The sequence below is a fragment of the Sapajus apella genome, unplaced genomic scaffold (genome assembly GCF_009761245.1).
Source record: "Sapajus apella isolate SASKATOON/1434 unplaced genomic scaffold, GSC_monkey_1.0 scaffold2, whole genome shotgun sequence".
Classification (NCBI taxonomy): Eukaryota; Metazoa; Chordata; class Mammalia; order Primates; family Cebidae; genus Sapajus; species Sapajus apella.
The window spans coordinates 19,083,452-19,107,747 of record NW_022436942.1 but is presented as its reverse complement, the minus strand read 5'-3'; the positions used below and the strand labels follow the sequence as shown (position 1 = coordinate 19,107,747).

Here is a 24,296-nt window from a genome sequence, read left to right as displayed (position 1 = left end):
ATATATATATATATATATATATATATAAATAAATAAAGGACCTCACAGGGTTTTATGAGAATCAAATGAGGTAATATGTCTGAAGGAACTTTCTAAACTACCAAATGTATATAAATGTAATATTGTTTGTTTTTCTTACTTTGAAAAACCTGAATTTCAGGGAGAATCTACCCAGTCATTTCAAGTTCAAGGAGTATTGTCCCCAGGTCTTCAGGAACCTCCGTGATCGATTTGGCATTGATGACCAAGATTACTTGGTGAGAGTCCATTAAGGGGTGAGGGTAGCCCTTTCTCACAGCAACTGAGGAGTCCTATTTGGGACAGCCAAATAGGACTTGAAATGAGAAATGAGAGTCTTGGCAGATATGATTCTTTACCTTTTTGCAGTCACAGGTATTTTCAAAATTTAATGTAAACTATAAACCTTGTTCTTGGGGGAAAAGATGTAGATACATTAAGAATTTTGGCCAGGCGTAATGGCTCATGCCTGTAATTCCAACACTTTGGGAGGCTGGGTCGGGCAGATCACCTGAGGTCAGGAGTTCGAGACCAGCCTGGCCAACATGTCAAAACCCCGTCTCTACTAAAGATACGAAAATTAGCTGGGCATGGTGGTGCATGTCTGTAGTCCCTGCTACTTGGGAAGCTGAGGCAGGAGAATTGCCTGAACGTGGGAGGTGGGGATTGCAGTGAGCTGAGATCGCACCACTACACTCCAGCCTCGGTGAAGAGCAAAACTCCTTTTTAAAAAAAAAAAAAAGAAAGAAAAAAAAGAATTATGCATTCAGTTTCATTCAGTCCTGAAATATGGACACCTGATCAGGAGTCTGTGCTAAATCTCCTACCCCAGGGACTCATCCACTTTCAGCTGACCATTTTCATATGACTTGTTTCTGCATATAAAGGGAGAGGAAAAGAGCCTCTGGCCTTTCTGTGTCCCCAGGTGTCCCTTACCCGAAACCCCCCCAGCAAAAGTGAAGGCAGCGATGGTCGCTTCCTTATCTCCTACGATCGGACTCTGGTCATCAAAGAAGTATCCAGTGAAGACATTGCTGACATGCATAGCAACCTCTCCAACTATCATCAGGTCAGGCCTCTCTCTAGCCCCGTTCTTTCCCTCTCCTCCCTACCCACATATAGCTCAGCTGCTATCAGTAATAGATGCTGACTGGGGAGAAAACTCAGACCAGTACACAACTGGAATACATTGGATGACAGAATCCATAATCATCAGCCCTAAATGGGATAAGGGAAGCTATTCTGTCTGATAAGATTTACTTGGGAGTGTGGAGTTTCTGGAATGTTTTGGCAGTAAAAACACTCTTCTTGAATGTCTCTCTACTGAAGAAAAATTTCACCAAAATCAGTGAGGAAGGAATATATGAAGGGTCTAAAAGGAGTTTGGTTTATGCAACAAATATTGAATATCTCTTATTATTAGGTCCTATGTTAGTCAGTAGACAAGGAGGCAAACAAAGCAGTCATGGCCCTTACAGATCTCTTGGTCTAATGGCAGTGACCAGTGACCCAGTATGAGCACACAGCAAGATGTGTACAATAGAAGTAGTCTGTACAGAATGCTCTGAAGCTACAGAGAAGAGCATCCTAACTCACCTGGGGAAAGAAGTGTACTTGGGAGGCTAAAAACAGTTTTTTAGAGGAGATACTGTGAGAGTTGATCCTTGAAGGACTAGTAGGGGTTAACCATTGGACAGGATAGAAGAGCATTCTAGGCAAAGGAAAACAGCACTTGCAAAGGCACAGAGCCATGAGAGAACTCTGTGTTAGGAAACTGCAAGAAATTCCATTTGGATGGGATATAGTGTTATGGAGATAGGCAGGAGCCAGATTGTGAAGAGGCTTATAAGCCCCACAAAGAACTTTGGGCTTTATCCTGAAGGTGGTTTTGCAAGGGGAGTGATATATTTGTTATTTAGAAATATTTAGAAAACGTGACAGCATTTTAGAGAATGGATTGGTGAGAGGGAACACTCGGAGTGTGGATACCAGTTAGGAGGTAATTTTAATAGTCCAGGGTGGAAATGATGAAGGCCTGGGAGAACAATGGTGATAGGGATAGAAAAGAAGACCTATGGGAGAATTGTGAGAGTTAAGACAAGGGGTTGGGCGCAGTGGCTCACGCCTGTAATCCTAACACTTTGGGAGGCTGAGGCAGGTGGATTGCCTGAGCTCAGGAGTTCGAGACCAGCCTGGGCAACACGGTGAAATCCCTTCTCTACTAAAATACAAAAAATTAGCCAGGCATGGTGGCCTGTGCCTATAGTCCTAGCTACTCGGGAGCTGAGGCAGGAGAATTTCTTGAACCCAGGAGGCGGAGGTTGCAGTGAGTGGAGATTGTGCCACTGCATTCCAGCCTGGTGACAGAGTGAGAGTCCATCTCCAAAAAAACAAACAAAAAAAGACACATATGGTCCCAGTTCCTGGTTAGGGATAACTGGTGCCCATTCACCAGAAATTAGAAATGAGGAACAGGCTTTTGAAGGAAGAAAGTTCTGATTTGGACATATTGAATTTGACATTTGTGCAATTCATCCAGATAAGGATGTCCAGTAAATGGTTGGGGTATGGATATGGAATTCAGGAAAGAGGATTAGACTGGGAATATAGGTTTGAAAGTTATACGTGAATAAATGATCATTAAAACCACGACTATAGATGCAATTATTGTAGAGAGGTGTGTGTAGTGAAATAAAAAGAAGGTTGAGGACAGAACCTGAAGGAGCAAGTGAAGAAACGAGCCCATAAAAGAATAGATGGAAACTTTTAATTATTTATGCCATGCTACATTCCATACAGGATTTGAGGACAAAGAGAAGGGGAATCAGGAGAGTGGTATAAGAAGAGCTGAGGATTGCCGGGCGCGGTGGCTCACGCCTGTAATCCCAGCACTTTGGGAGGCCGAGGCAGGTGGATCACAAGGTCAAGAGATCGAGACCATCCTGGTCAACATGGTGAAACCCCGTCTCTACTAAAACTACAAAAAAATTAGCCGGGCATGGTGGCGCGTGTCTATAGTCCCAGCTACTCAGGAGGCTGAGGCAGGAGAATTGCCTGAACTCAGGAGGCAGAGGTTGCGGTGAGCCGAGATCGTGCCATTGCACTCCAGCCTGGGTAACAAGAGCGAAACTCCGTCTCAAAAAAAAAAAAAAAAAAGAAGAGCTGAGGATCAAGAGAGTTTTAAAGGGAGACTGGTCAATAGGATCAGGTGCGACAAAGCTGAAATATGACAATAACTAGAATATTTATTAGATTTGACAACTGAGGGATTTGGGGGAGATTTCAGAGGAGAAATGAGGTATAAACCTGATTTCAGTGATTCAAGGTGTGAATGAGAGACAGGAAATGGATTGATTGCTGATTGCTTTTCTCAGAAGGTTGGCTATGAAGAGAAAGAGGCAGCAACACAGAGAGAAAAAGAGATGGTAAACAGTGAAGGAGTTATTATTTTTTTAAGAGACAGGATCTCACTGTGTTGCCCAGGCTAGTCTCAAACTCCTGGGCTTAAGTGATCCTCCTGCCTGAGCTCCCCAACTAGCTGGGATTACAGGTGTGAGCCTGGCTTAATAGAATATTTTTTTAAGAATCCAAATTGTGGGCTGGTTGTGGCGGCTCATGCCTGTAATCCCAGCACCTTGGGAGGCCGAGGCAGGTGGATCACAAGGTCAGGAGATCGAGACCATCCTGGCTAACAAGGTGAAACCCCTTCTCTACTAAAAATAGAAAAAAGTAGCTGGGCGTGGTGGCGTGCACCTGTAGTCTCAGCTACTTGAGAGGCTGAGGCAGGAGAATTGCTTGAACCTGGGAGGCAGAGGTTGCAGAGAGCTGAGATCGTGCCACTGCACTCCAGCCTGGGCAACAACAACAACAACAAAAAGAATCCAAATTGTAGGCAGTCATGCAGACTTTTTTTTTTTTTTTGCAGGTATAAAAATCTGTTATTTATATGCAATGACAGAATGACACAGCACAGCCCAACCCATCGCAGACATTTTAAACTATGGGAATCTAGCCTAGGAAGAAACACTGCTCTAGATAAAATGATTTAATTGATAAGAAGGTGTAAGCTCTAATCCTGGTTCTGTGACCACTTGCATATAGAGGGTCTAAAATAAGGATAACAACACTTACCTTTCCTTGTCTCAAAGAATGAGAAAGGTGAATCGAGAGATGACACTTTAAAATTAAGAGACGTACAAATGGAAGAAATCAGAGGAACGGGGGATTCAAAAATGGAATGGATTATCTGGAGTGTTCTGGGGAAGCTTCCATCACTTTTGAGTTTGTAACCTCTCTACTTGAAGTCTTCTGCTCCACCCTGGAGCAGAAGTTTGAATTCCCACCCCTGGGCTGTTTGTGTATCTGCTATTCAGCCTCTCCCCATTCCTTACCCCTCTTTCACCATAGTACATTGTGAAGTGCCATGGCAACACGCTTCTGCCCCAGTTCCTGGGGATGTACCGAGTCAGTGTGGACAATGAAGACAGCTACATGCTTGTGATGCGCAATATGTTTAGCCACCGTCTTCCTGTGCACAGGAAGTATGACCTCAAGGTAAGAAGCGGATAGCTCAGGCTTAGAGGGAGGCTCCTGATAGCCTGAGAACGGGGAAGACCCTGGGAGGTCTTTGGATGATTCTTTTTAAAGGAAAGAAGGCTGGATTTGAGTACTCGTCTTAGGAGTTGGGTTCTGACTCTTCTTTTAGCCACTTCTACTAACTTAGTTTTGGGTCTTTCTGCAGGGTTCCCTAGTGTCCCGGGAAGCCAGCGACAAGGAAAAGGTGATACTAATTTTATGTGCTAGGGTAAGGGGTGAGGGATGAAGGAGGGCAGATGAGGGGAACTTCTTAGGATGGAGAGGCCACTCTATATAGGAATAGGGATTACTAGCTATTTATTATCTTAAACCATTTAAAAGAAGAAGGGGTAAACTTCTGTTGATCTGGGGATTGTTTGGAGGGGCAGTGGGAGCAGCTGCTTTAACATTGACCTGGGTTATTCCATACAGAAGGCTTGGGGATAGGTGAGGATGCCAGACTTTTAAGAGCAAAATGTTTAACTTCCACTTCCCATTCTGGGTTATTTTATTCAGGGAGCTACTTTTGCTTAAGAAGAAACAGGCCGGGCATAGTGGCTCATACATATAATCCCAGGACTTTAGAAGGCCAAGGCAGGGGGACTCTTGAGCCCAGGAGTTCCAGACCAGCCTGGGCGACATAATCTTTACAAAAATCAAAAAAATTAGCCAGGCCTGGTGGCACGGGCCTGTAGTCCCAGCTACTCAGGAGGCTGAAGTGGGAGAATCACTTGAGCCCAGGAGGTTGAGTCTACAGTGAGCTGAGATCACACCACTTACATTCCAGCCTAGGCAACAGAGCGAGATTCTATCTCAGAAAAAAAAAAAGGAGGGTCTTGGCTGAAAATCATAAGCAGAGAGTAGTGGGATGTGATTTGATTTGGGATACAGCTGTAGTGACTGGAGTTGAGAACAAATCAGGGAAGCATCACAGTGTGGGGAGTTAGATGAGCTCTCTTTGCTAGAGGGTACTGAGCTAGACAGAAAGTGAAGTTCTGAGACCTTGGGCAAGAGATGTGTTCCCAAGATGTCCCTTTACCTATTCTTAGGTTAAAGAATTGCCCACGCTTAAGGATATGGACTTTCTCAGCAAGAACCAGAAAGTATATATTGGTGAAGAGGAGAAGAAAATTTTTCTGGAGAAGCTAAAGAGAGATGTGGAGGTGATGATTGGGTGCTCTGGGAAATGGCTTTGTTTCCTTTTTTTTGCTCCCTCTAGGATACTTGACTCTTTAATTCACAGTATGAGGGAGCTCTCCCCTTCCCTTTATTATTCAGGTCCTCTGCATGTATGAGGATTGGGTATGAGACGCGAAAAACCCCTAGAGCTGACCCATGGAAGGGGTGACTAGAATAAACTAAAAGGATGATCTTAGACACCAGGACATATAGGCACTGAAGGGCAGTGGTATGCCCTGCAACCTCAATTTTTACACTTCCTTTCCCCAGGAGGGCCCCAGAAGTTCAAAGGTAGAGGTACAGGGGTGGTACCTCATGAAGGGGGAGAGAGAGGTGTCTGATTTGTCAGTGGGTCTCAGTTTCTAGTGCAGCTGAAGATCATGGACTACAGCCTTCTGCTGGGCATCCACGACATCATTCGGGGCTCTGAACCAGAGGAGGAGGGGCCCACGCGGGAGGATGAGTCAGAGGTGGATGGGGACTGCAGTCTCACTGGACCTCCTGCTCTGGTGGGCTCCTACGGCACCTCCCCAGAGGGTATCGGAGGCTACATCCATTCCCATCGGCCCCTGGGCCCAGGAGAGTTTGAGTCTTTCATTGATGTCTACGCCATCCGGAGTGCTGAAGGTGGGAACTGGGACAATTTAAGGGTGGAGACGGGATTGTTCTTGGGGGACAGAGACCCAGGGGAGAGCCTGGTTAGCTTTTCAGAACAAAACTGGCTGGTTCCTGGAGAAAGGGAATTGGAACTAAACCTGCCCTGAATTGTTGGTCTCTCTCCCAGGAGCCCCCCAGAAGGAGGTCTATTTCATGGGCCTCATTGACATCCTTACACAGTATGATGCCAAAAAGAAAGCAGCTCATGCAGCTAAAACTGTCAAGCATGGGGTGAGAGTTCCTGAAAGCCTTTCCTTTCCTGTCTTGATATTCTTTGGGAAGAGAGAGCCTCTTTTGCTAGAGCAATGGGGTAGCAAAAGGATGGAAGTGGTCTGCGGTAGACTGGGTGGGTGATGGGGATGGGTACTGCGGTGGCCTGACACATTGTTCCACATCTCCTCTCACAGGCTGGGGCAGAGATCTCTACTGTCCATCCGGAGCAGTATGCTAAGCGATTTCTGGATTTTATTACCAACATCTTTGCCTAAGAGACTGCCCGACTCTCCCTGATGTTCAAGGTGGTAGGGTTCTGAGAGGCTGGGGGGAATTGTGGATATTCTAGCCACCACATCTCTTCTTCTTTTGCTAAATTCAGGCTGCAGGCTCCTTCCATCCAGATAACTCCATCCTGTTTAGTAGGCTTCTGACCCTCAGAAATACATTGTCCTTTCTCCCCTTTGCCCATTTTTCTCCCCTCTCTCCCTCCCCCCAAGAAGTCTGCTTGTATTATTAGAATGTTATTGTTGATTCTCTCCCAAGTGCCTTGATCTTTGTAAAATCTCCTGTTGTTTCTATGATATAGGAGCTGGGGGAAGGGGGTTGTTTGCCATCTTCAGGACCTGACTGGACAGATGGACCTGGCTCAAGCAACTACTCTGGATGCACTTTGCTGTGTGGGATGAACTAAAAGTGTCTGAATTTTGCTGATAACTTTATAGAACTCACTATGGCATGCTTCCCTCCCAGTGGGCCCTAGGATGGAGGACAGTCAAGATACTACAGATGTGGGTACAGGCATGCACACACACGATGGAATATGGCCAGCCCTACACAGGTGGGGTAGAGAGTGGGTCAGCAGCCTGGCACCTCACAGAGGTGGGGCCTACGAGGATTCTTGTGATTATGCAGAGAATTGGATTGGGTCTCTGTCAGAGATGGAGTAATCTCTTCCCTCACCTTAGTTCGATCCCCACCCATCTCTACTTCTGGACACAGGAGCCCAGAGATGGCCAAAAGCATTCAAGCCTGGGGGAGAGTGTTTGACTATTGCTGCTCTTCACCAGAACCTCACACCTCTCCTGGGACTGGAACCCTTCAGTGGGTGTGTGGCCAGTTCTGGAGGCTGGGATTCTGGGCCAGGATGTAAGGTTCATTCTCCACGTTAAGTTTCCTTTCAGCCAGGTGCAGTGGCTCACGCCTGTAATCCCAATACTTTGGAAGGCCAAGGCAGGCAGATCACCTGGGTTCGGGAGTTCGAGGCCAGCCTGATCAACATGGAGAAACCCCATCTCTACTAAAAATACAAAATTAGCCAGGCATGGTGGCACATGCCTGTAGTCCCAGCTACTTGGGAGGCTGAGGCAGAAGAATCGCTTGAACCCAGGAGGTGGAGGTTGCGGTGAGCCAAGATGGTACCATTGCACTCCAGTCTGGGTAACAAGAGTGAAATTTCATCTCAAAAAAAAAAAAGTTTCCTTTCATCCTGCCTAGCCATCCCGAAGGTATATTTTCAGAAGAAGGGAATATCTCTACTTGGATCAATTCTGGTCATTTCAAGAGGATGGAGGCCTCAGTGTGGGAACCTCCCCTACTCCCTGGATGTGTGTGCCTAGCACACTTCCTTCTCCCACCCCTTCTTAAAACCTTTTTCCAGTTGGATTTGTTGTTCTGTTCTCTTCTGTCCTGTCTTATACTGCTACTGTGTCTCTTAGGGGACAGATGGCCTTCTTTGTCATCTTCACTCTCCACCCCCAGAGAGGAGTCAGAGCCATAACTCAATCACTCAGCCCCTCCAAAGATAGTTGAGTTGATGATGTGTGATATTCTCATAATGTTAAGAACCCTGATGAGATACATTGTCTTCCCCACCCTACAATGCCTCTGGAGCCACGGCACCCATTCATCTTGCTATCCTCCATCCCCCCCTTTTTAAAAAAAAAAAAAAAAAAAGCTTCTACTTTTTTTTTTTTTTTTTAACCTTAAGATGGGCACCAGCAACTGGCCTGTGGTGATGCAAAGCTGCTTTGCTCTGTATCTGGCTGGACCGATCTGTCTCCCAAGAAGCCATGAGACAATAGGGAGAAGCTCTCTCTCCTCTTCATCTTCTGCTCCAAAGGAGGTAGCAAGAGGAGTACCCAGTTAGGGGTGGGAGCCCCTATAACGTCTTCCTGTCAGGAGACTAATGGATCTTTTTCATTCCAACCATCTCCCTTCCCCCAGTGAATGCAATAAAACTTTGTGACACCAGCAACTGTTGTTCTTTAGAAATGGGTTTTCTGATCACATGGCTGATGTATTATGGGCAGTATGGATATCTTCATTTGTTGCTTCTGTTTCTCATCTTTTTTGTTTTATTAATAAAAATTTGTGTATTTGCTCCCATTGCTATCATAATACAGGGAATAAATTATTCAATCCAAATTCCTGTACAGAAATACTTTTTTTTTTTTTTTTTTCAACATTTCACTTCTCTGAGGAAGCCTGTGCTTAAGGGTGCAGAGACCAGCTGAAGAATTCTGGTGTTCAAGGTGTTGGGCCCCTAACTAAGGATGTGGGTTTCTAGATAGATGGCTGTGAACTTTTTTAAAAGGCTGTGAAGGGTGTGCATGGGCATGGAAAGCTTAGTCTTTAACCTTGTGGCAGGTCAGCGGTAGTGAGGGCCAGGGAAGAGTAGGGTGATGGGACCCTTCCTCTTCCCAGAGTTCTGGGCTTGGCTAACACTCCATTTTGGCAAAGGTGAATGAGTAGGCCTCTCAGCCCACCTGCTAAAAGAAAAGGAATTCAGTATTCCCCCCGGCTTCCTGGGAAAGCTGTCCTCTTCCCGGAGGGAAGGAAGAGTACAGCTGCAGCAGGGTCCTGGGAAAGTGAAGAAAGTGACCAGCCCTCCAGTCTAGAGGGGGAGTGAAAAAGGGGTGGATGAATAGAGGTTGTTGCCAGTTTGGGAGATTCCTGTCTTGGCTGAGAAAGTCTTTTGGCTGGTGGAAAAACCTGGCTTGATGTGGCCTCAGGGAAGTGAGTTGGATTGGGGGCGGAGACTGCTTGAAGTGGGAAGCAGAGCAGAGCTTTTTTTCTTTGAGAGTTTTTAACTCTATTTGAACCGTACACTTGACACAACCACCACCCCAAGCCACTTTTTAAAAAATGCATTCACTTCCCATTCTGCACCAGCCTCCATATCCATTTGTGGAAAGAGAAAATCAGAGGCACTTACCAACGACCATCTGAGAGCAGGTTGTGGGGGTCACAGGAGGTAACAATCTAGAAAGAGGCAGGAGATGAGGGAGGGGATTGAAATAGTTTAGTACCGGGATTTGTTTATTTTTCAGAACCAATGCTTTTCTTTTTACTATGACTCTCCCCATCCCACATTGTTCCTCAAAGGCCCTTCTACCATAAGGATTCAAAAAATTGCCGCCCTCCCCCCGAATCCCCATATACCCACCAACACTTCTCCCCCCCATCCACCACCAGCTCCCGGGAGCTGCTACGCAGCTGGCTGGGAAAGAAAAGGGAGAGTGCTCCGCCGGGAGGCGGGAGCGAGAAGGGTGGCGTCTCCAGGGATTTAACCTCCTACCCTCAGTTCCGTGACGCCACCCCCTCCCTCCAAAGACTGGGACAGCTCCTCCATTTTTGTTTTGGGGAGGAAGAGCAGGGGCTTGCGGATAGAGGGGGGTCAAAGGGAACGGTGATTATCACCTGTGAGGGGAAAGGGGGTGCTGTCCTCCCTCCTTCCCTTTCCATCAGCCTGCACCCCCTGCAACCCCCCACCTTCTCGGGGTCTCCCCCCGCCTTGTTGCTAAGGCCCGGACCGTCATCCCAGCAACAGCCTCAGTCATGTGACCGGCAATGGCGGCGCTGACGAGAGGTAGGTGAGCCCGGCGCCCCCCACACCCACCGCGCGCCCTCCAGGCCCCGCTCGCACCCCCCACACGCCCCCCGCTCCCCCGGCGCCCCCTCTTCCCCCTCCCTCCCCGCGTGCGGCTCCGGGCCCCCAGCTCCGGGCCCGGGCGATCATCTTTCTAGCACCCTCCAGTCTTGGCCTCTATTCGGGGGTTCTGAGAGCTGCGATCGGGCCGACCTGCACCCCCACCCGGGGGTGGGGTCCGGGGGCTTTGGCGAGTGAGGGATGTGGGGAGTTGGTTCCGGGTCGGGTGTTGCAGGAGGCCGTGGGGGGAGGGCTGGAGCGGCCTCAGTGGATGCCCCCAGGGACCCTTGCCCTTCCCGGCTGTCCCTCCCTCCGGCCTCGGTCTGGAGGGAGACTGGTCCCTTGTCCGGCCTGGGTTGCCACAGAGGAATCACAGACCCACCCTAAACTGTGGCCCCGCCTCCCTTTTCTGTGCCAGCAGGACTTGGAGCTAGGACACCTAGGTCCTGGGTCCCCTGTGATGAGGAGGGAGGTGTTGCATCGCGGGTAGACTGTATGGGCTGAGGATCTAGGGTTCCATTTTCACTTTATGAATCTCAAGGTGCCTCTGGCCTTGGGGGACGATGATAGAGGCATGAAGGGACAGCCGCTCCTTTTTGGATCAGTCAATAAATGGAGGTCACACGAATGGCCCCTCTTTCTGTTTGAGCTGCATTGGGAGGTGTTCTGGGGACAGCCCTGTAGCCCAATGCGACCAGACTCAGGGGAAACATCAGGCCCCTCCAGCTGAGCCCTTGTGTGAGCCCCGCCCCTCCCTAAATACCAGACTAGGGAGCTGACAGACAGCCCTGCCTGTGCTGGGTTTAAAAGGTGACAATGAGAACTTTGTTATTGCGGGGGCTGCTGCCACTTTGTTCACCTCTTTAACAGACTTCAGCGGAAGGGACTGACTTAGCTCTCAAGGAAGGCTCCCTGGCAATAGGGGCTGAATTATTTGGGAATATGGAGCAGCGCAAGGAATTGGGAACATAGGAAATATTCCAGTCCATGTGATCTGAGGGAGGTGTCAAGAAGACCTCCACCTGTGTGGGCTTTTTTTCCCCTGGCTTCTCTTATGTGTGCCCTAGGCTTTCTTGGGGGCCTCAGAGCTGGGGAAGAAAGGAGGAAGGTTAGCATGTTGAAGTTCCTTCTTGAGCAACTTGGGGAGAAGCTGAGGATGGAATTCTGCAGAGGAGAGAGGAAATGGAAGGGGAGTTTTTATTTCCTGGTTGGCTGAGGGAAATGGTAACATTTGCCATCATAACTTTTTACCCTTCTCCCACTCCCAGGCCTGGTCAGCTGAGTGGAGATAGAAGGATTTCTGCTGCCATCATCTTCCATGGGCTTTCCAGGTACCTCCCCCACAAGGGATCCTCAATGTTCACCCTTAAACTGGTTTCCTTCATTCCATGTTCCAAGTAATCCCATTCCCAGTAACCTATGCCCAGGTTTCTGTCTCTGTTCCATGGGCTGCTGGGTTGGGGGCCAGGGGAATTGGGAGAAGGGGTTTCTCACTTTCCTTCCTTTTTTACGCCCTGCCAGGTCACACGACCTACAAGTAGGGAGCAGGGAAAAAGGAGTGAGCCTGCATGCCAATTCTAAGCTCTTCAGGATCAAAGTAAGCAAAAAGGAGGGCAAAAAGTCTCCCTCCCCTTTAAAGAAACCATTGTCCCCCGGAGGCGGGAGGGGCAAATTGTTTCTATGATCTGGGAGAAATGACAGGAGAAACAAGACCGATGCTTGGCTTAGATGATTAGACGGTTCTGGAAACTTGCTTGGTCTTCAGTGGGCTTTGGAAGATAAAGGGAGATAGAATATGAATTTGGGGGAAGGGTTGGGGGTTAGGCTTTGAGAAAACAGGTAATAGAGGGCTTGGAAAGAGCCTGAAATAGGAGGCACTGATACTTGTCAAATGGGGACCCCCCACCCTGAGTCCCTTTCACCCTGGGGGCAGTGTCGTTCGTCCTGTCCAGAATGGCAGCCTGTGGAGGCACCTGCAAGAACAAAGTGACTGTCTCCAAGCCTGTGTGGGACTTCCTGAGCAAGGAGACCCCAGCCCGGCTGGCCCGGCTTCGGGAGGAGCACCGTGTGTCCATCCTCATAGATGGCGAGACTTCTGACATCTATGTTCTCCAGCTTTCCCCACAGGGCCCCCCCCCCGGCCCCTCCCAATGGGCTCTACCTAGCCCGGAAGGCTCTCAAGGGGCTGCTAAAAGAGGCAGAGAAAGAGCTGAAGAAAGCTCAGAGGCAGGGGGAGCTGATGGGTTGCCTGGCTCTGGGGGGTGGAGGGGAGCACCCTGAGATGCACCGCCCAGGCCCACCCCCTCTCCGAGCAGCCCCACTTCTGCCCCCAGGGGCTCGGGGGCTCCCCCCTCCTCCTCCCCCGCTGCCCCCACCTCTTCCTCCTCGCCTTCGGGAGGAGGCAGAAGAGCAGGAGAGCACCTGCCCCATCTGTCTGGGGGAGATCCAGAACGCCAAGACATTGGAGAAGTGCCGGCATTCATTCTGCGAGGGCTGCATCACCCGGGCTCTGCAGGTGAAAAAAGCCTGCCCCATGTGTGGCCGCTTCTATGGGCAGCTGGTGGGCAACCAGCCCCAGAATGGGCGGATGCTGGTCTCTAAGGACGCCACCCTCCTACTGCCCAGCTATGAGAAGTACGGCACCATCGTCATCCAGTACGTCTTCCCGCCCGGTGTCCAGGGGGTAAGAAAACTGTGGCCTGCCCTTACCCTTTGGTTTTCCCCAACCTCTGACCTAGGAAAACCGGGTGAGGGTGCATGTGCTTGTTAGATGTGAGACAGTCTTGCTGTCCTCCTCTATGCCCTCCTACTCAGTGCCCTGGAGCTAGGAGGTCCCGGTGAGGCCCAGCTTTTCCATCCCTGTGATCCTAAGTCACACATGAAAATCAGATATGAGCTAGGAAAAAAAAAGCAAATCAGATATGAGAGAAAGGAATTACATATTATTTCCTTGGTGAACATAAATACTGTGGTGACATTTGGCAGAGGTAAATTCTGTGGAGGTGGTGGCTTAGGGGCAGGCAGGCACAATAGGAAGGGATCTGACAACCCAACAGAGCCAGGAGCATCTCTCTGTGTCAGATGCATGAGAGCAAAACCTTGATGCCAGTGGAAGGTTAAAACAGGAGTGGTCAAGGGCCTCTAGGTGTCTTCCTGCTGGACAAAGAGTAATGTGGAATTCCGGGTGCAGACGGGTAAAGAAGCTGCACAGAAGAGTAGTGGAAGATGGAACAGGTTAGACAGTGGCAGAAATATTAGGAGTATTTTCAGGTGAAGGGAAGGCTGAAGGATAGATCATTCTGTCTTTACATTTCTGCTGAGTTGTCTGGAGGGTAGGGACCAGCCACCTTCCATCACTTGCGAGAATCCATTTGTTGCTGAATGGAGACTTGAGGGATTGAGACAGCAGGAAAAACCTCTTAACACATAGAGATTATGTCCTGAAACACGCTCTGGCTGCCCAGGCTCTATAATCTCTCCTTCTTTGGAAAGCTGTCAGCCTGTTGCTGCCCTGTTCGTATTAGCTGGGGGTGCTGAGACAGAGGCTGGCCACTTCCACTGACATCTGGGCCTTGGGATGGCTGGCTGCTCACTGCCCACTCTGCTTCACCTTCCTCCCAGGCTGAACACCCAAACCCAGGAGTTCGGTATCCTGGCACCACACGGGTGGCCTACCTCCCGGACTGCCCTGAGGGCAACAAGGTGCTGACCCTGTTCCGCAAGGCATTTGACCAGCGTCTCACCTTCACCATCGGCACGTCCATGACCACAGGGAGACCGAATGTCATCACCTGGAACGACATCCACCACAAGACCAGCTGCACAGGGGGACCCCAGCTGTGCGACCCCTCTTCACTTCCTTTCCCTTGGCTCCTCCCCTTTGCTCAGTTTCCACTGAGGGAACCACCAACCCCCTTGCTCTGGGAGCCTCCTAACTGGAGAGGACCACTTCCAAACTGTTCAGCCATCTCAGTTTCTCCTTCATTCAACCTGGCCCTGATGTGCCCAGCTTAACCTACAAAAATAAGCAGAATTGGGCTAAGTTATCTTGGGTTTGGAGGTGTCCCCCCTTAGGGGAGGTGGGGAGGTGTTTTGAGCTACCTAGACTGAGGGTAAGCATGGGGATAATAGCAAGTTCAAACAGCTAACAACCCTCACCCTCATTTCTCTTTGCTCCCAGGTTTGGGTACCCGGACCCCACCTACCTGACCCGGGTGCAAGAGGAGCTGAGAGCCAAGGGTATTACAGATGACTGAAAGACATCCCCTTTGCCAAGGCCCCTGCTGTCCACCTCTACTAGGATCCAGCAGAAGCCTCTGTTCTCCTCTCTGTCCCCTGCCCCCAACACCACACCTGTAGGGGAACTGTCTAATTGGGAAGGGAGTTCAGAGTGGGAGGGGGGCAATCCCTTCCCCCGTCCTCCACTGGCCAAGTGTTTCAGTGCAGTGTGAGTCACTCCCTTCTGGCAGAGGCCGACCTCCAAGGCCCTGTTCCCTGCTCCCCATGTACATATACTCCCGGTTTCCCTGCCCCTCCATTGCCCTTGGCTTTTTCTGGTATGTGCTGTGCTCCACGATCAAGCTGAGAAAGGACCTAGGATGGGGAAGGGAGGGTCTGTTGATCCCCCACCACCCCCACTTAATGCTCCACTGCTGAACTTGGGGTGCAGGGGAGGAGGAATTGGCCTGATGTAAGCTCCCTGCCACCCCCCATGGAGCTGGCTGCCTGTGTTCATCAGATTCTCCCTCAACCTTGTCCTTTCTCGCCTGTGTCTCAGTCTCTGTCAGTCTCTTTCTCCGCTCTTCTCTGACCCCTTTGAGGAACCTCCTTACCCTGTTCTGGAATCGCTGCCAGACTGTAGCTTTTAATTTAATAAAAATAAAGTAAAATATGCAACTCTTTATGCCACACCCGTTATTTTCCAGGGACCGGGTGAGGGTGGGGTGGGGAGCGGGACCTGCTGGAAAGCGGGGAGGGGTGCTGAGGCGATCCTGCTTCCCTCCCAGTTCCCCCAGCCTCCTGAGGACCTGTGGAAGCGGGATGCACCAGCGGGTTCTGTAATAACACTGCGAAGCCCTGGGTCACACTTCGATGTTGGAATTAGGATTAAGAGGGTTTTGTTGTTGTGCAACTATGGTTGTAGAGAAAAGAACAACCCTACCCACTTTGCGAAGTTTGGCTGGGGTGGGAGTGGGGGCGGAGCCAGGCAGGGGGTGGATTCCGCAGCAGCAACTCCCCGGACGCGCAGGCCTCAAAGCCCCCCAGCTTCCGTGCCCCCTCGACCCTGAAACTTGGAGCAGGGTAGGGGTTCAGTATGAAGCCCCCGGACCGCCCCGCCCCTGGCCGCACTGACCGGATACTGGGGGTCATGGGGGGCATGCTGCGCTCATGCGCCCTCCCCGGGCAGGAGGGGGTAAGAATGGGGGCCCGCGGTGGGGTCGGGGTCTTTCGGGGCCTTCAGGAGGGCTGCACTCACTACTCAATATATCCGAAAACGAGTTCTGCGGGACAGTCGCAGGAATCCATGAGTTCCATTAAGAGGGCCATAGCCCCGTTCTAGGAGACCCTTTTATAATAATGCGGATTTTGACAGGTGAAAGAAGGGGAAGGGGGAGGTCAGGGCTACCCAGGAGGGCGGGCTCCTTACAGTGGTTCTGTGCCCCCAGCCCCCGAGGAGAAGCCCCCTAGGGTCGGGGGGTACCGAGCCAGAGTCTGAACGTACGGAGGGAGAGCACAGAAGGAATCGCGAACATGAGGTCCTCCCCTGGGCTCTGCAGCCCGGTAAGAAGCTGGGGGTGGGGTGGGGCACAGTTTGCCATCCTGCGTCAACTGACGAATTCAAAAATATTCTGCTCTTATTAGCATAAAGTTCGCATCTAATTAGCATGAGACCCGTTTAATCGCTGAGACCTCCACTATTCTCGCCCTCGAGTTCGATGTGTGCCCCTATCTCAGCCTGCCCCAAGCCCCCGCAGGCGGAGTGTCCCCGCGCCCCACCCCTGGCCCCTCGCCAGCCCGGGCTCCACGACTTCGCCTTAATTGGCCATTAGTCTAAGCTGGAGTCCCCGGGCCTGGAGGAAAGAAGGTCCTGAGACAGGGCGGCACTTGCGTTGTGTTCCCCCACGAAGAGCTCCCCATACACGCACCCCATACCGGGGGGGCCTTTCTCCATCCCCGCGAGGCCGGGACAGCCCCAAACCCAGGACGTCTTCGCACAGGCCAAGGCCCCATCCACTGAGTCCTTCTTCACCGCAGAGGCCAAGGGGAGACCTGGGCAGACCCTGCCGACAGGCTGAACCCCAGCCCCAGCGCTCCGCAGAGCCCGGGATGCGGGAGGGAGGGGGACGCCGGTGGGGGGAACCCGGGCTGGGGAGGGGAAAAAGCGCTGGGGACGTGGAGTGGGAACTTGGTGGTGCCTGGGGGAGGGGCGATCGGGGCGGGAGCCCGGCGCAGGCTGGAGGGGGAACGCGAGGGAGAGGGCGGAGCTGGGGCGCAGAGGCCCCGCCCCGTGGCGGCCCCGCGGCCCGGCCTGTTATTCCGCTTGCCGCTCCGCTGGGACCCGCACCGCGCCAGTGGCTCGGGGGTCGGCCCCCGCCTCCTCCCCGGCCCGGGCCTAGAGACACCCCCAACCAGAGGCCGGAGACAGCTGGAGCGGCTGCCGCATCCCGGCCCAGCCTCCCCTACCATCCCTCCCCCCTCCACTGGACATCTGGACCCTGGGCCCGCGCACCGACAGGGTTCCGGAAACCCTCCCCGCCCAGTCCGGCGGCCGGGGCCCGCGCCTCCCTCTCTCCAGAGCCCCCCAGCACGCCTCAAGACTAGACTTCCTCCTACCCCTGGACACCTCCTCCCGGTCCCCTCCCTCCCCCAGTCCCACAGCCTGGACCAGGGTAGGAGGGAGGGGGGGTGTGCGCCCGGCGCCGTCCCCGCCCCGCCCCCCTTGATTCCCCCTGCATGGCCGGCCCGGGTGGGGGGCGAGGGGGGGCCGGGGCGCCATGCGGGGGGAGCCCAAAGGGGGTCGCTGTGCCTGTCCCCGTGTGATCCGAAAAGTGCTGGCAAAATGCGGCTGCTGCTTCGCCCGGGGGGGACGTGGTGAGTGCCAGGTCGAAAGGACCCAGTGTTGAGTGGGGGGGCGGGCTGGGGGTTCACGGCTTCTGTTTGCCCTGGCCCTCCGGATTTATGTGTTTTCCAGGAAAGTGTTTTCTTAAGCGATCTCTAAGGTCCCTTCTGCCTCCAAATTTCTATTAGTTCAAGTTAAGGAAATTGGGGAAGGGGCAGGGAACTCAACTCTTTCCCTTAATCAAATGAGTTTGAGAAAAAACCCACCACAATCCCCTTAGGCCCAGAACCGGGTATCTTCCCTCAAACCTTTTGCTAAGAACCTACTTCTGAAGAGGGTCAGAGGAATGGAGGAATGAGAATGAGGGGGTTCTACAAGGGGCTTTATAAGGAATTATAGCTCATCTGTCCCTGAGCCCAGGCCAGAGATAACCCTGATGGACCCTCCTCACTGGCCTCCTCTATTGGGTCTATGCACGGGTTGGGGAGGTGGGCTGCAGAAGTCTTTTCTTTTTATAGTGATTACTGCAATTTGTGGAGGAGGGGACTGGGAGTGGCAGATGGACCCAGCTCATCCTCCCCCCTTCCCAGAGAATGGTCTGTACCCATTGAAAGGGGGAGGGTTGTAGGAGAGCAGATGGCCACCCCCAGCTTCCAGTGTCTGCCCAGATGGCTGCCCCCGCCCTCATATCTGTGCTATGCTCAGGATATGGGGAACCTCCACATGTAACTGGGGGTTCCAGGCCTGGAGAGCCAGGTGTTTACCTTACTGTGCTTTCTCCCAAGGGTGCCCCGGTGAAAATTTCTATCCTGGCCAACTCAAATGAGGATGGCAAGAGAGTGAGCCTTGGGAGAGAGAGGCTGAGCATCATGGAGAGGAGACCTGAGAGTTCGCTGGGACCCTGAGTCGGGAGCTGGGGCAAGGTCTATCACCTCCTTTCTTTTTCCTCCATTAGAATCCTATTCCATTGCTGGCAGTGAGGGGAGTATATCGGCTTCTGCTGCCTCCGGACTGGCTGCCCCCTCTGGCCCCAGCTCTGGCCTCAGCTCTGGCCCCTGTTCCCCAGGCCCCCCAGGGCCAGTCAGTGGCCTGAGGAAATGGTTGGATCATTCCAAACATTGTCTCAGTATGGAAACTGAGGCAGACAGTGGTCAGCCGAGACCATATGAGGTGAGCAGGGGATGCCACAGAAGCATGTAGGACATCCATGAAGGACACTGGCAGAGAGGGCAAGTTGGGGCCATCCAGCTACTGTCCCTGACCTCTGACACTTAATTTCTGGCCCCCAGAACTGGATGTTGGAGCCAGCTCTAGCCACAGGAGAGGAGCTGCCAGAACTGACCTTGCTGACCACATTGTTGGAGGGCCCTGGAGATAAGGCGCAGGTGTGAGGACAGGCTCTGGGGAGGCTCCTTTCTCTCAAGGGGCATTCATTTGCTCACCCTAGGATGCTCTTTCCTTCCAGCCACCTGAAGAGGAGACTTTGTCCCAAGCCCCTGAGAGTGAGGAGGAACAGAAGAAGAAGGCTCTGGAAAGGAGTATGTAAGTGTCCACAGCCCCTCCCTGCAGTTGCACACCTTCCAGAAGACTGTCCCTCACATTTTTGATGGAGTTTCCTCAGAAGTTGGCTATGATGATGAAGGGGAGGAATGAGGAACGGGCTGAACCAAGGATGCGCTCCAACGCTGAAGTGGGGGTGTCCTGCTTTCATCCTAGGTATGTCCTGAGTGAACTGGTAGAAACAGAGAAAATGTACGTGGACGACTTGGGGCAGATTGTGGAGGTAGCTCCTTTTACCCCTTCCCAGCCTGTCCCTCCTGCCCTTTCCATCTGCCCAGGGCTATTTTCAGGAGGTGCCTGGATGCTCCTCTGTCCCATCTCTCAAGCCTCCCCACTCCGGGACCTTCCTACTCTGGGGGCAGGGCGGCTCCCACCAGGGACAGGGAGGTGGAACACACCCTGGATAAGTGTACAGGAGCAGCATAAAGGTGGTGAGGCGGCCACCACATGCTCATGACCCAACCTCGACCTTCCCACAGGGTTACATGGCCACCATGGCTGCTCAGGGGGTCCCCGAGAGTCTTCGAGGCCGTGACAGGATTGTGTTTGGGAACATCCAGCAAATCTATGAGTGGCACCGAGAGTGAGTGGTGGAACCTGAGAGCCAGGTGCTGGGGGGGGCCTCCTCTGTATCCGTATCCCAACATCAGCCCACTGCGACTTAAGGAATGTTTGGAGAAGTTTTGTAGGGCACAGTACCAGGGAAGACAGCTCGAAACTGCGGGGAGTGGGCGAGGTAGGGGTTCTGAAATGTATTTGACCTGCCCTTCTCTACCAACCCCTCCAGCTATTTCTTGCAGGAGCTACAGCGGTGTTTGAAAGATCCTGATTGGCTGGCTCAGCTATTCATCAAACACGTGAGGCTTGAGGGGCGGGGCCTGGGCGGGGCTTAGGAATGAGTTGGGGTTCTCTGGAGATGTATCCTCCCTCCTTGCCTATCCTGCTCTCTCTTAAATATTACCCCTCTTAGGAGCGCCGGCTGCATATGTATGTGGTGTACTGTCAGAATAAGCCCAAGTCAGAGCATGTGGTGTCCGAGTTTGGGGACAGCTACTTTGAGGTCAGTGGCTGAGATGCCTTGGTAGGAAGGAGGACAGAATTGGGGCTCTCCAGGCTGTATAACCACCCTGTCCCTGTCCTCAGGAGCTCCGGCAGCAGCTGGGGCACCGCCTGCAGCTGAACGACCTTCTTATCAAACCTGTGCAGCGGATCATGAAATATCAGCTGCTGCTTAAGGTCAGGACTCCCTTTTTCCTTGGGGCACAGCTGGCTGGCACAGCCGTTTCCTTATTCATCTCCCTGGAGTTCTTACGGCTCCCCCAGACTTCCTGAGGGCCCTCAACCATGTCTTCATGGGAGGATGGCAGAGCTTCTAAGGGTGTCCTCGTGACCTCCCTGAGTGTTTCTTCTCTCTGTCTTAGGATTTTCTCAAGTATTACAGTAGAGCTGGGATGGATACTGCAGAGCTAGAGGTGAGGACCCCAGGCCTTCCAAGATGCACCATGTGCTCCTTATCCTCTTAGTCTCTCAGGGGTCCCCCCAGCCCCTTGGGTGTTTTACAGCTGTCTGGTTTTTAGTGGGAGGCTGGTTGGGGTTGAGACACCGTCTGAAGAGACAGCTGGCTCAGAAGGCCTCTTTCCCAATAATGACTCTCTTTGCCAACAATGCGCCTCCCTCACCTGTGTCCCAGCAAGCTGTGGAGGTCATGTGCGTTGTGCCCAAGCGCTGCAACGATATGATGACACTGGGGAGATTGCGGGGATTTGAGGTACGGAGATAGACAGGAAACTGGAGGCCCGATTCGCTTCTGCCCCAGTCATAGCGCTCTGGAGGTCCTTATGGGGAGTTGTCTTTTCCTGGGGCTGACCCCAAGGTTGGTTGGTTGGGCATGTCAGGCGAGGGAGGGAGGAACGGAGAATTGCCCTTTCTCTTCTTGCTGTTCTTCCGAGGCCACTATCCTTTTGGTTTCAGGGCAAACTGACTGCTCAGGGGAAGCTCTTGGGCCAGGACACTTTCTGGGTCACTGAGCCTGAGGCTGGGGGGCTGCTGTCTTCCCGGGGTCGAGAGAGGCGTGTCTTCCTCTTTGAGCAAATCGTCATCTTCAGTGAAGCCCTGGGAGGAGGAGTGAGAGGTGGAACACAGCCTGGATATGTGTACAAGAGCAGCATTAAGGTGGGGAGAGGGCCACGACAGAGGGCATGGACAGAGAGGGCATGAGGCCTCTGAGGGGATATCTCAGAGGAGCCAGAGAGGGCCTGAGGAATCTGGGGGCTGTCTCCTATCTGCCCATTCAGGTGAGCTGCCTGGGACTGGAGAGGAACCTCCAAGGTGACCCTTGCCGCTTTGCACTGACCTCCAGAGGGCCAGAGGGTGGGATCCAGCGCTATGTCCTGCAGGCTGCAGACCCTGCTGTCAGTCAGGCCTGGATCAAGCACGTGGCTCAGATCCTGGAGAGCCAGCGGGACTTCCTCAACGGTGAAGTTCTCATCCTTTCTCCCCGATGTGCTCTCAGCCCCTTGACCTCCTGAATCCCTCACTGCCCAGTCTCCAGTCCCTACCCTCTGAGCATGGCTCCTCCCTTTTTCCACTCTTAGCTCAAAATTTGATAGGATCCCCTAAAGCCCCATTCTCCCACTTTGCCCTACCTCCTCATTAGCTGACAGGGAGGGAGGGCAAAGTGGGAGAATGGTACAGGCCCTAGGGAAGAGACCTGTCACAATGGTAACCCTTCTTCTGTTCCCTCTTTGCTCCAGCACTGCAGTCACCCATTGAGTACCAGAGACGGGAGAGCCAGACCAACAGCCTGGGGCGGCCAGGAGGGCTTGGGGTAGGGAGCCCTGGGAGAATTCGGCTTGGAGATCGGGCCCAGGGCAGTGCACACACACCCATCAATGGCTCTCTCCCCTCCCTGCTGCTGTCACCCAAAGGGGAGGTGGCCAAAGCCCCCTTGCCCCTGGATACACAGGTATGATGAATAGGGTTCCCTCATTGTAGGGATAAAAAGGGGAGAGCCTCTCTTGTTCTGGGACCGGCAAACTCCCTCCCCATATCATTCCTTCCTTTTATCTGGCCCTTCCTACTTCCCATCCCTTCCCCTCTTCCCCTCCATTTTAACTCTGGAGAAGCTGATAGTCTCAGACAATCTAAGATATCTGGCAAGAGGAGGTGGCTTGGCTAGGGACTTAAACTGAAAGGAGAGAAGTGAGGGTAGATTTCTGGACTTTGTGATCCTCTGACTTGAATCTTTTCTTCAGGCCCTCGGTGACATCCCGCAGGCTCCCCATGACTCTCCTCCAGTCCCTCCAACTCCAAACACCCCTCCCTGCCAAGCCAGACTTGCCAAGCTGGATGAAGATGAACTGTAACTGGTGAAAACCATGGGGGTGGTGCTGACTCAGCTGCCTATTCCCAAGGAGCCTCAGGGCAGTCCTTCTGGCACTGCTCCGGAATTCTTCCTTCTTGGTGTGTCTGGAGGGTGGGCAAGGCTGGGAGAGCTATCAACTTGGAGGAGAGCACCTAGACCCAAGGACTTTTTTCCACCCAAGGAACGCAGGTTCCTTCCACTCCCACCTCTCTGCATGCATCATGGTCCCCCCAAAAGGAGGATATGTGGGTGGGTGGGAGGGCTGGGGCAGGGGCAAGATAGAAATTATTGGTTTTGCTTTTTAATTTTGTTTTTCCTGTTTTCTGAGAATAAAGGTTTTGTTATATCACAAGGCTGCTGGATTGGCAGAGGGAAGGGGAGGCTGTAGTGGGGGCAGGTGGAGTGAAATGATATGGAAGAGAATGGTTGGCCCGAGCCATTGGAGGAGGGGTCTGGTGAAAGGAGAAGGAGACAGGGTGTAAGATAAAAGACGTTGCTATCTTTGTTCCTTAACCACAGTTGCAGCATCTCTCAATCCAGACCTGAGGCATGGAACTACTGGAAAGCCCTAGATTCTTCTTCTTTTTTTTTTTTTTTTTGGTAGAGTAAGGGTCTCACTATGTTGCCCAGGCTGGTCTTGAACTCCTGGTCTTAAGTAATCCACTTGCCTCGGCCTCCCAAAGTGCTTGAATTACAGCCATGAGCACCTGGCCAGCCCTAGACTCGATGTACCCTCTTTACCCATCCCTTCTTTCCCCCTACTCACCCTCTGGTCTAGACCCCACCAGAAAGCTCAATGCAGTGTGACTTCTCATCATTCCCCCAACACCCAGATACTAAAGCACAAAATGCCCAGTGTACCTTTCCTTCTGAGGCTGCCACGCGCAGCTGAGGGAGGATGAGAAGGTGGAGAGGATCCTGGGGGCTGCGGCCTTTTCCTGTCTCTGGGTCTCCTTATCTTTGCTGTCTGTGAGGTCGTAAGCCATGTTCATAGTGAGCAGAAGGGGATTCTTCTTCAAGCCGTGGGCCCAAGAATGGAGACCCCAAGGGGGTCTTCATCCCTCCCAACTTCTGGAAGAACCACTGGAACAGAGAGAACGAAACATGCAGACAGCCATGTCCAGATGCCCTGTCCTGGGTCCTTATGCATCTGTGTGTCCACTGTGTCCATTCGTCCCTTGGGTTCAGTCACGTGCACTTGGGCTTCCTTAGCAGACAATAGACTGCTGGGGTGGAAGGGTGAGGAGGAGAGCTGGAGCCTCCCTGTGGGCCTGAGGTCCCTCTGGCCGACAATGGGGGGAGGATCTCTAAGGGGGGGACAGGACGTAGCGCCCAGATAAGACTTCTGGGGAACAATAGGAGGAATTGAAGAGGGGAGACCCACCCTCACTGCACCACACCCCCAGGGCTTTGGGGTCATGGACTGGGGGACCAGAGGGTCATGGGGAGGGGTGCTGAAGATTCTTGCGAATGGAGGAGGGGATCCTGGCAAACAGCAGGATTCTGGAGTTCAGAACCTTTGTATTTCTTTAGGAACCATAGGGATACATGAGGTGGGTGGCTGACTCCTTTGCACTTAGTTTAACCATGTATGTACTTTTGAGTGCCCACTTTGTGAACAGCATTTTTTTTGTTGTTTGTCTAAGATGGAGTCTTGCTCTGTCGCCCAGGCTGGAGTCCAATCACTGCAACCTCCACTTCCTGGGTTCAAGCGATTCTCCTGCCTAAACCTCCCGAGT

At 52.3% G+C, this 24,296-nt stretch overlaps 3 protein-coding genes and 2 long non-coding RNA genes across 8 annotated transcripts in view; 3 read left to right on the top strand and 2 right to left on the bottom strand.

Moving 5' to 3' along the window:
• Positions 1-7,359, top strand: part of PIP4K2C (phosphatidylinositol-5-phosphate 4-kinase type 2 gamma) — an 11,484-nt gene extending 4,125 nt beyond the window's left edge. For both annotated transcript variants that reach the window (XM_032289401.1, XM_032289412.1), the window contains exons 3-10: positions 161-257; positions 944-1,087; positions 4,426-4,572; positions 4,760-4,798; positions 5,643-5,756; positions 6,132-6,399; positions 6,557-6,660; positions 6,837-7,359. In XM_032289401.1, the coding sequence (XP_032145292.1) occupies positions 161-257; positions 944-1,087; positions 4,426-4,572; positions 4,760-4,798; positions 5,643-5,756; positions 6,132-6,399; positions 6,557-6,660; positions 6,837-6,917 (994 nt within the window). In that variant the 3' untranslated portion in view covers positions 6,918-7,359. The remainder of the gene's footprint in view (positions 1-160; positions 258-943; positions 1,088-4,425; positions 4,573-4,759; positions 4,799-5,642; positions 5,757-6,131; positions 6,400-6,556; positions 6,661-6,836) is intronic.
• On the bottom strand, positions 2,386-10,514 carry LOC116559037. The gene is made up of 3 exons (XR_004272278.1): positions 10,091-10,514; positions 9,860-9,906; positions 2,386-2,398 (listed from the first exon to the last, which is right to left on the bottom strand). It is a non-coding gene; the product is annotated as an uncharacterized LOC116559037 (long non-coding RNA).
• Positions 10,515-10,774: 260 nt separating this feature from the next.
• DTX3 (deltex E3 ubiquitin ligase 3) lies at positions 10,775-15,474 on the top strand. Its single transcript, XM_032289425.1, is given in 7 exon segments — positions 10,775-11,114; positions 11,842-11,904; positions 12,095-12,170; positions 12,526-12,703; positions 12,705-13,256; positions 14,195-14,412; positions 14,754-15,474. Coding segments are annotated over 5 exon segments (1,053 nt in total). The 5' UTR covers positions 10,775-11,114; positions 11,842-11,904; positions 12,095-12,141; the 3' UTR covers positions 14,830-15,474.
• A 314-nt stretch (positions 15,475-15,788) lies between these two features.
• ARHGEF25 (Rho guanine nucleotide exchange factor 25) lies at positions 15,789-22,909 on the top strand. 3 transcript variants are annotated; one of them, XM_032289348.1, is made up of 16 exons: positions 15,789-15,986; positions 16,240-16,354; positions 18,589-18,803; positions 18,923-19,018; positions 19,099-19,175; positions 19,350-19,416; positions 19,673-19,776; positions 19,981-20,050; positions 20,164-20,253; positions 20,337-20,429; positions 20,615-20,665; positions 20,884-20,961; positions 21,165-21,365; positions 21,488-21,668; positions 21,947-22,158; positions 22,448-22,909. In XM_032289348.1, the coding sequence occupies exons 1-16, from the start codon at positions 15,888-15,890 to the stop codon at positions 22,556-22,558; spliced, it is 1,860 nt and encodes a 619-aa protein (XP_032145239.1). In that variant the 5' UTR covers positions 15,789-15,887; the 3' UTR covers positions 22,559-22,909. The 3 variants fall into 3 exon arrangements, with proteins under 3 accessions (XP_032145239.1, XP_032145247.1, XP_032145254.1); XM_032289363.1 differs by lacking the exons at positions 15,789-15,986; positions 16,240-16,354 and adding exons at positions 17,592-17,665; positions 18,419-18,556 and having other exon boundaries at positions 18,700-18,803; positions 22,448-22,906; XM_032289356.1 differs by lacking the exons at positions 15,789-15,986; positions 16,240-16,354 and adding an exon at positions 17,068-17,665 and having other exon boundaries at positions 22,448-22,903.
• LOC116559030 lies at positions 18,001-23,724 on the bottom strand. Its single transcript, XR_004272276.1, has 2 exons — positions 23,419-23,724; positions 18,001-19,365 (listed from the first exon to the last, which is right to left on the bottom strand). It is a non-coding gene; the product is annotated as an uncharacterized LOC116559030 (long non-coding RNA).
• Positions 23,725-24,296: the final 572 nt, after the last annotated feature.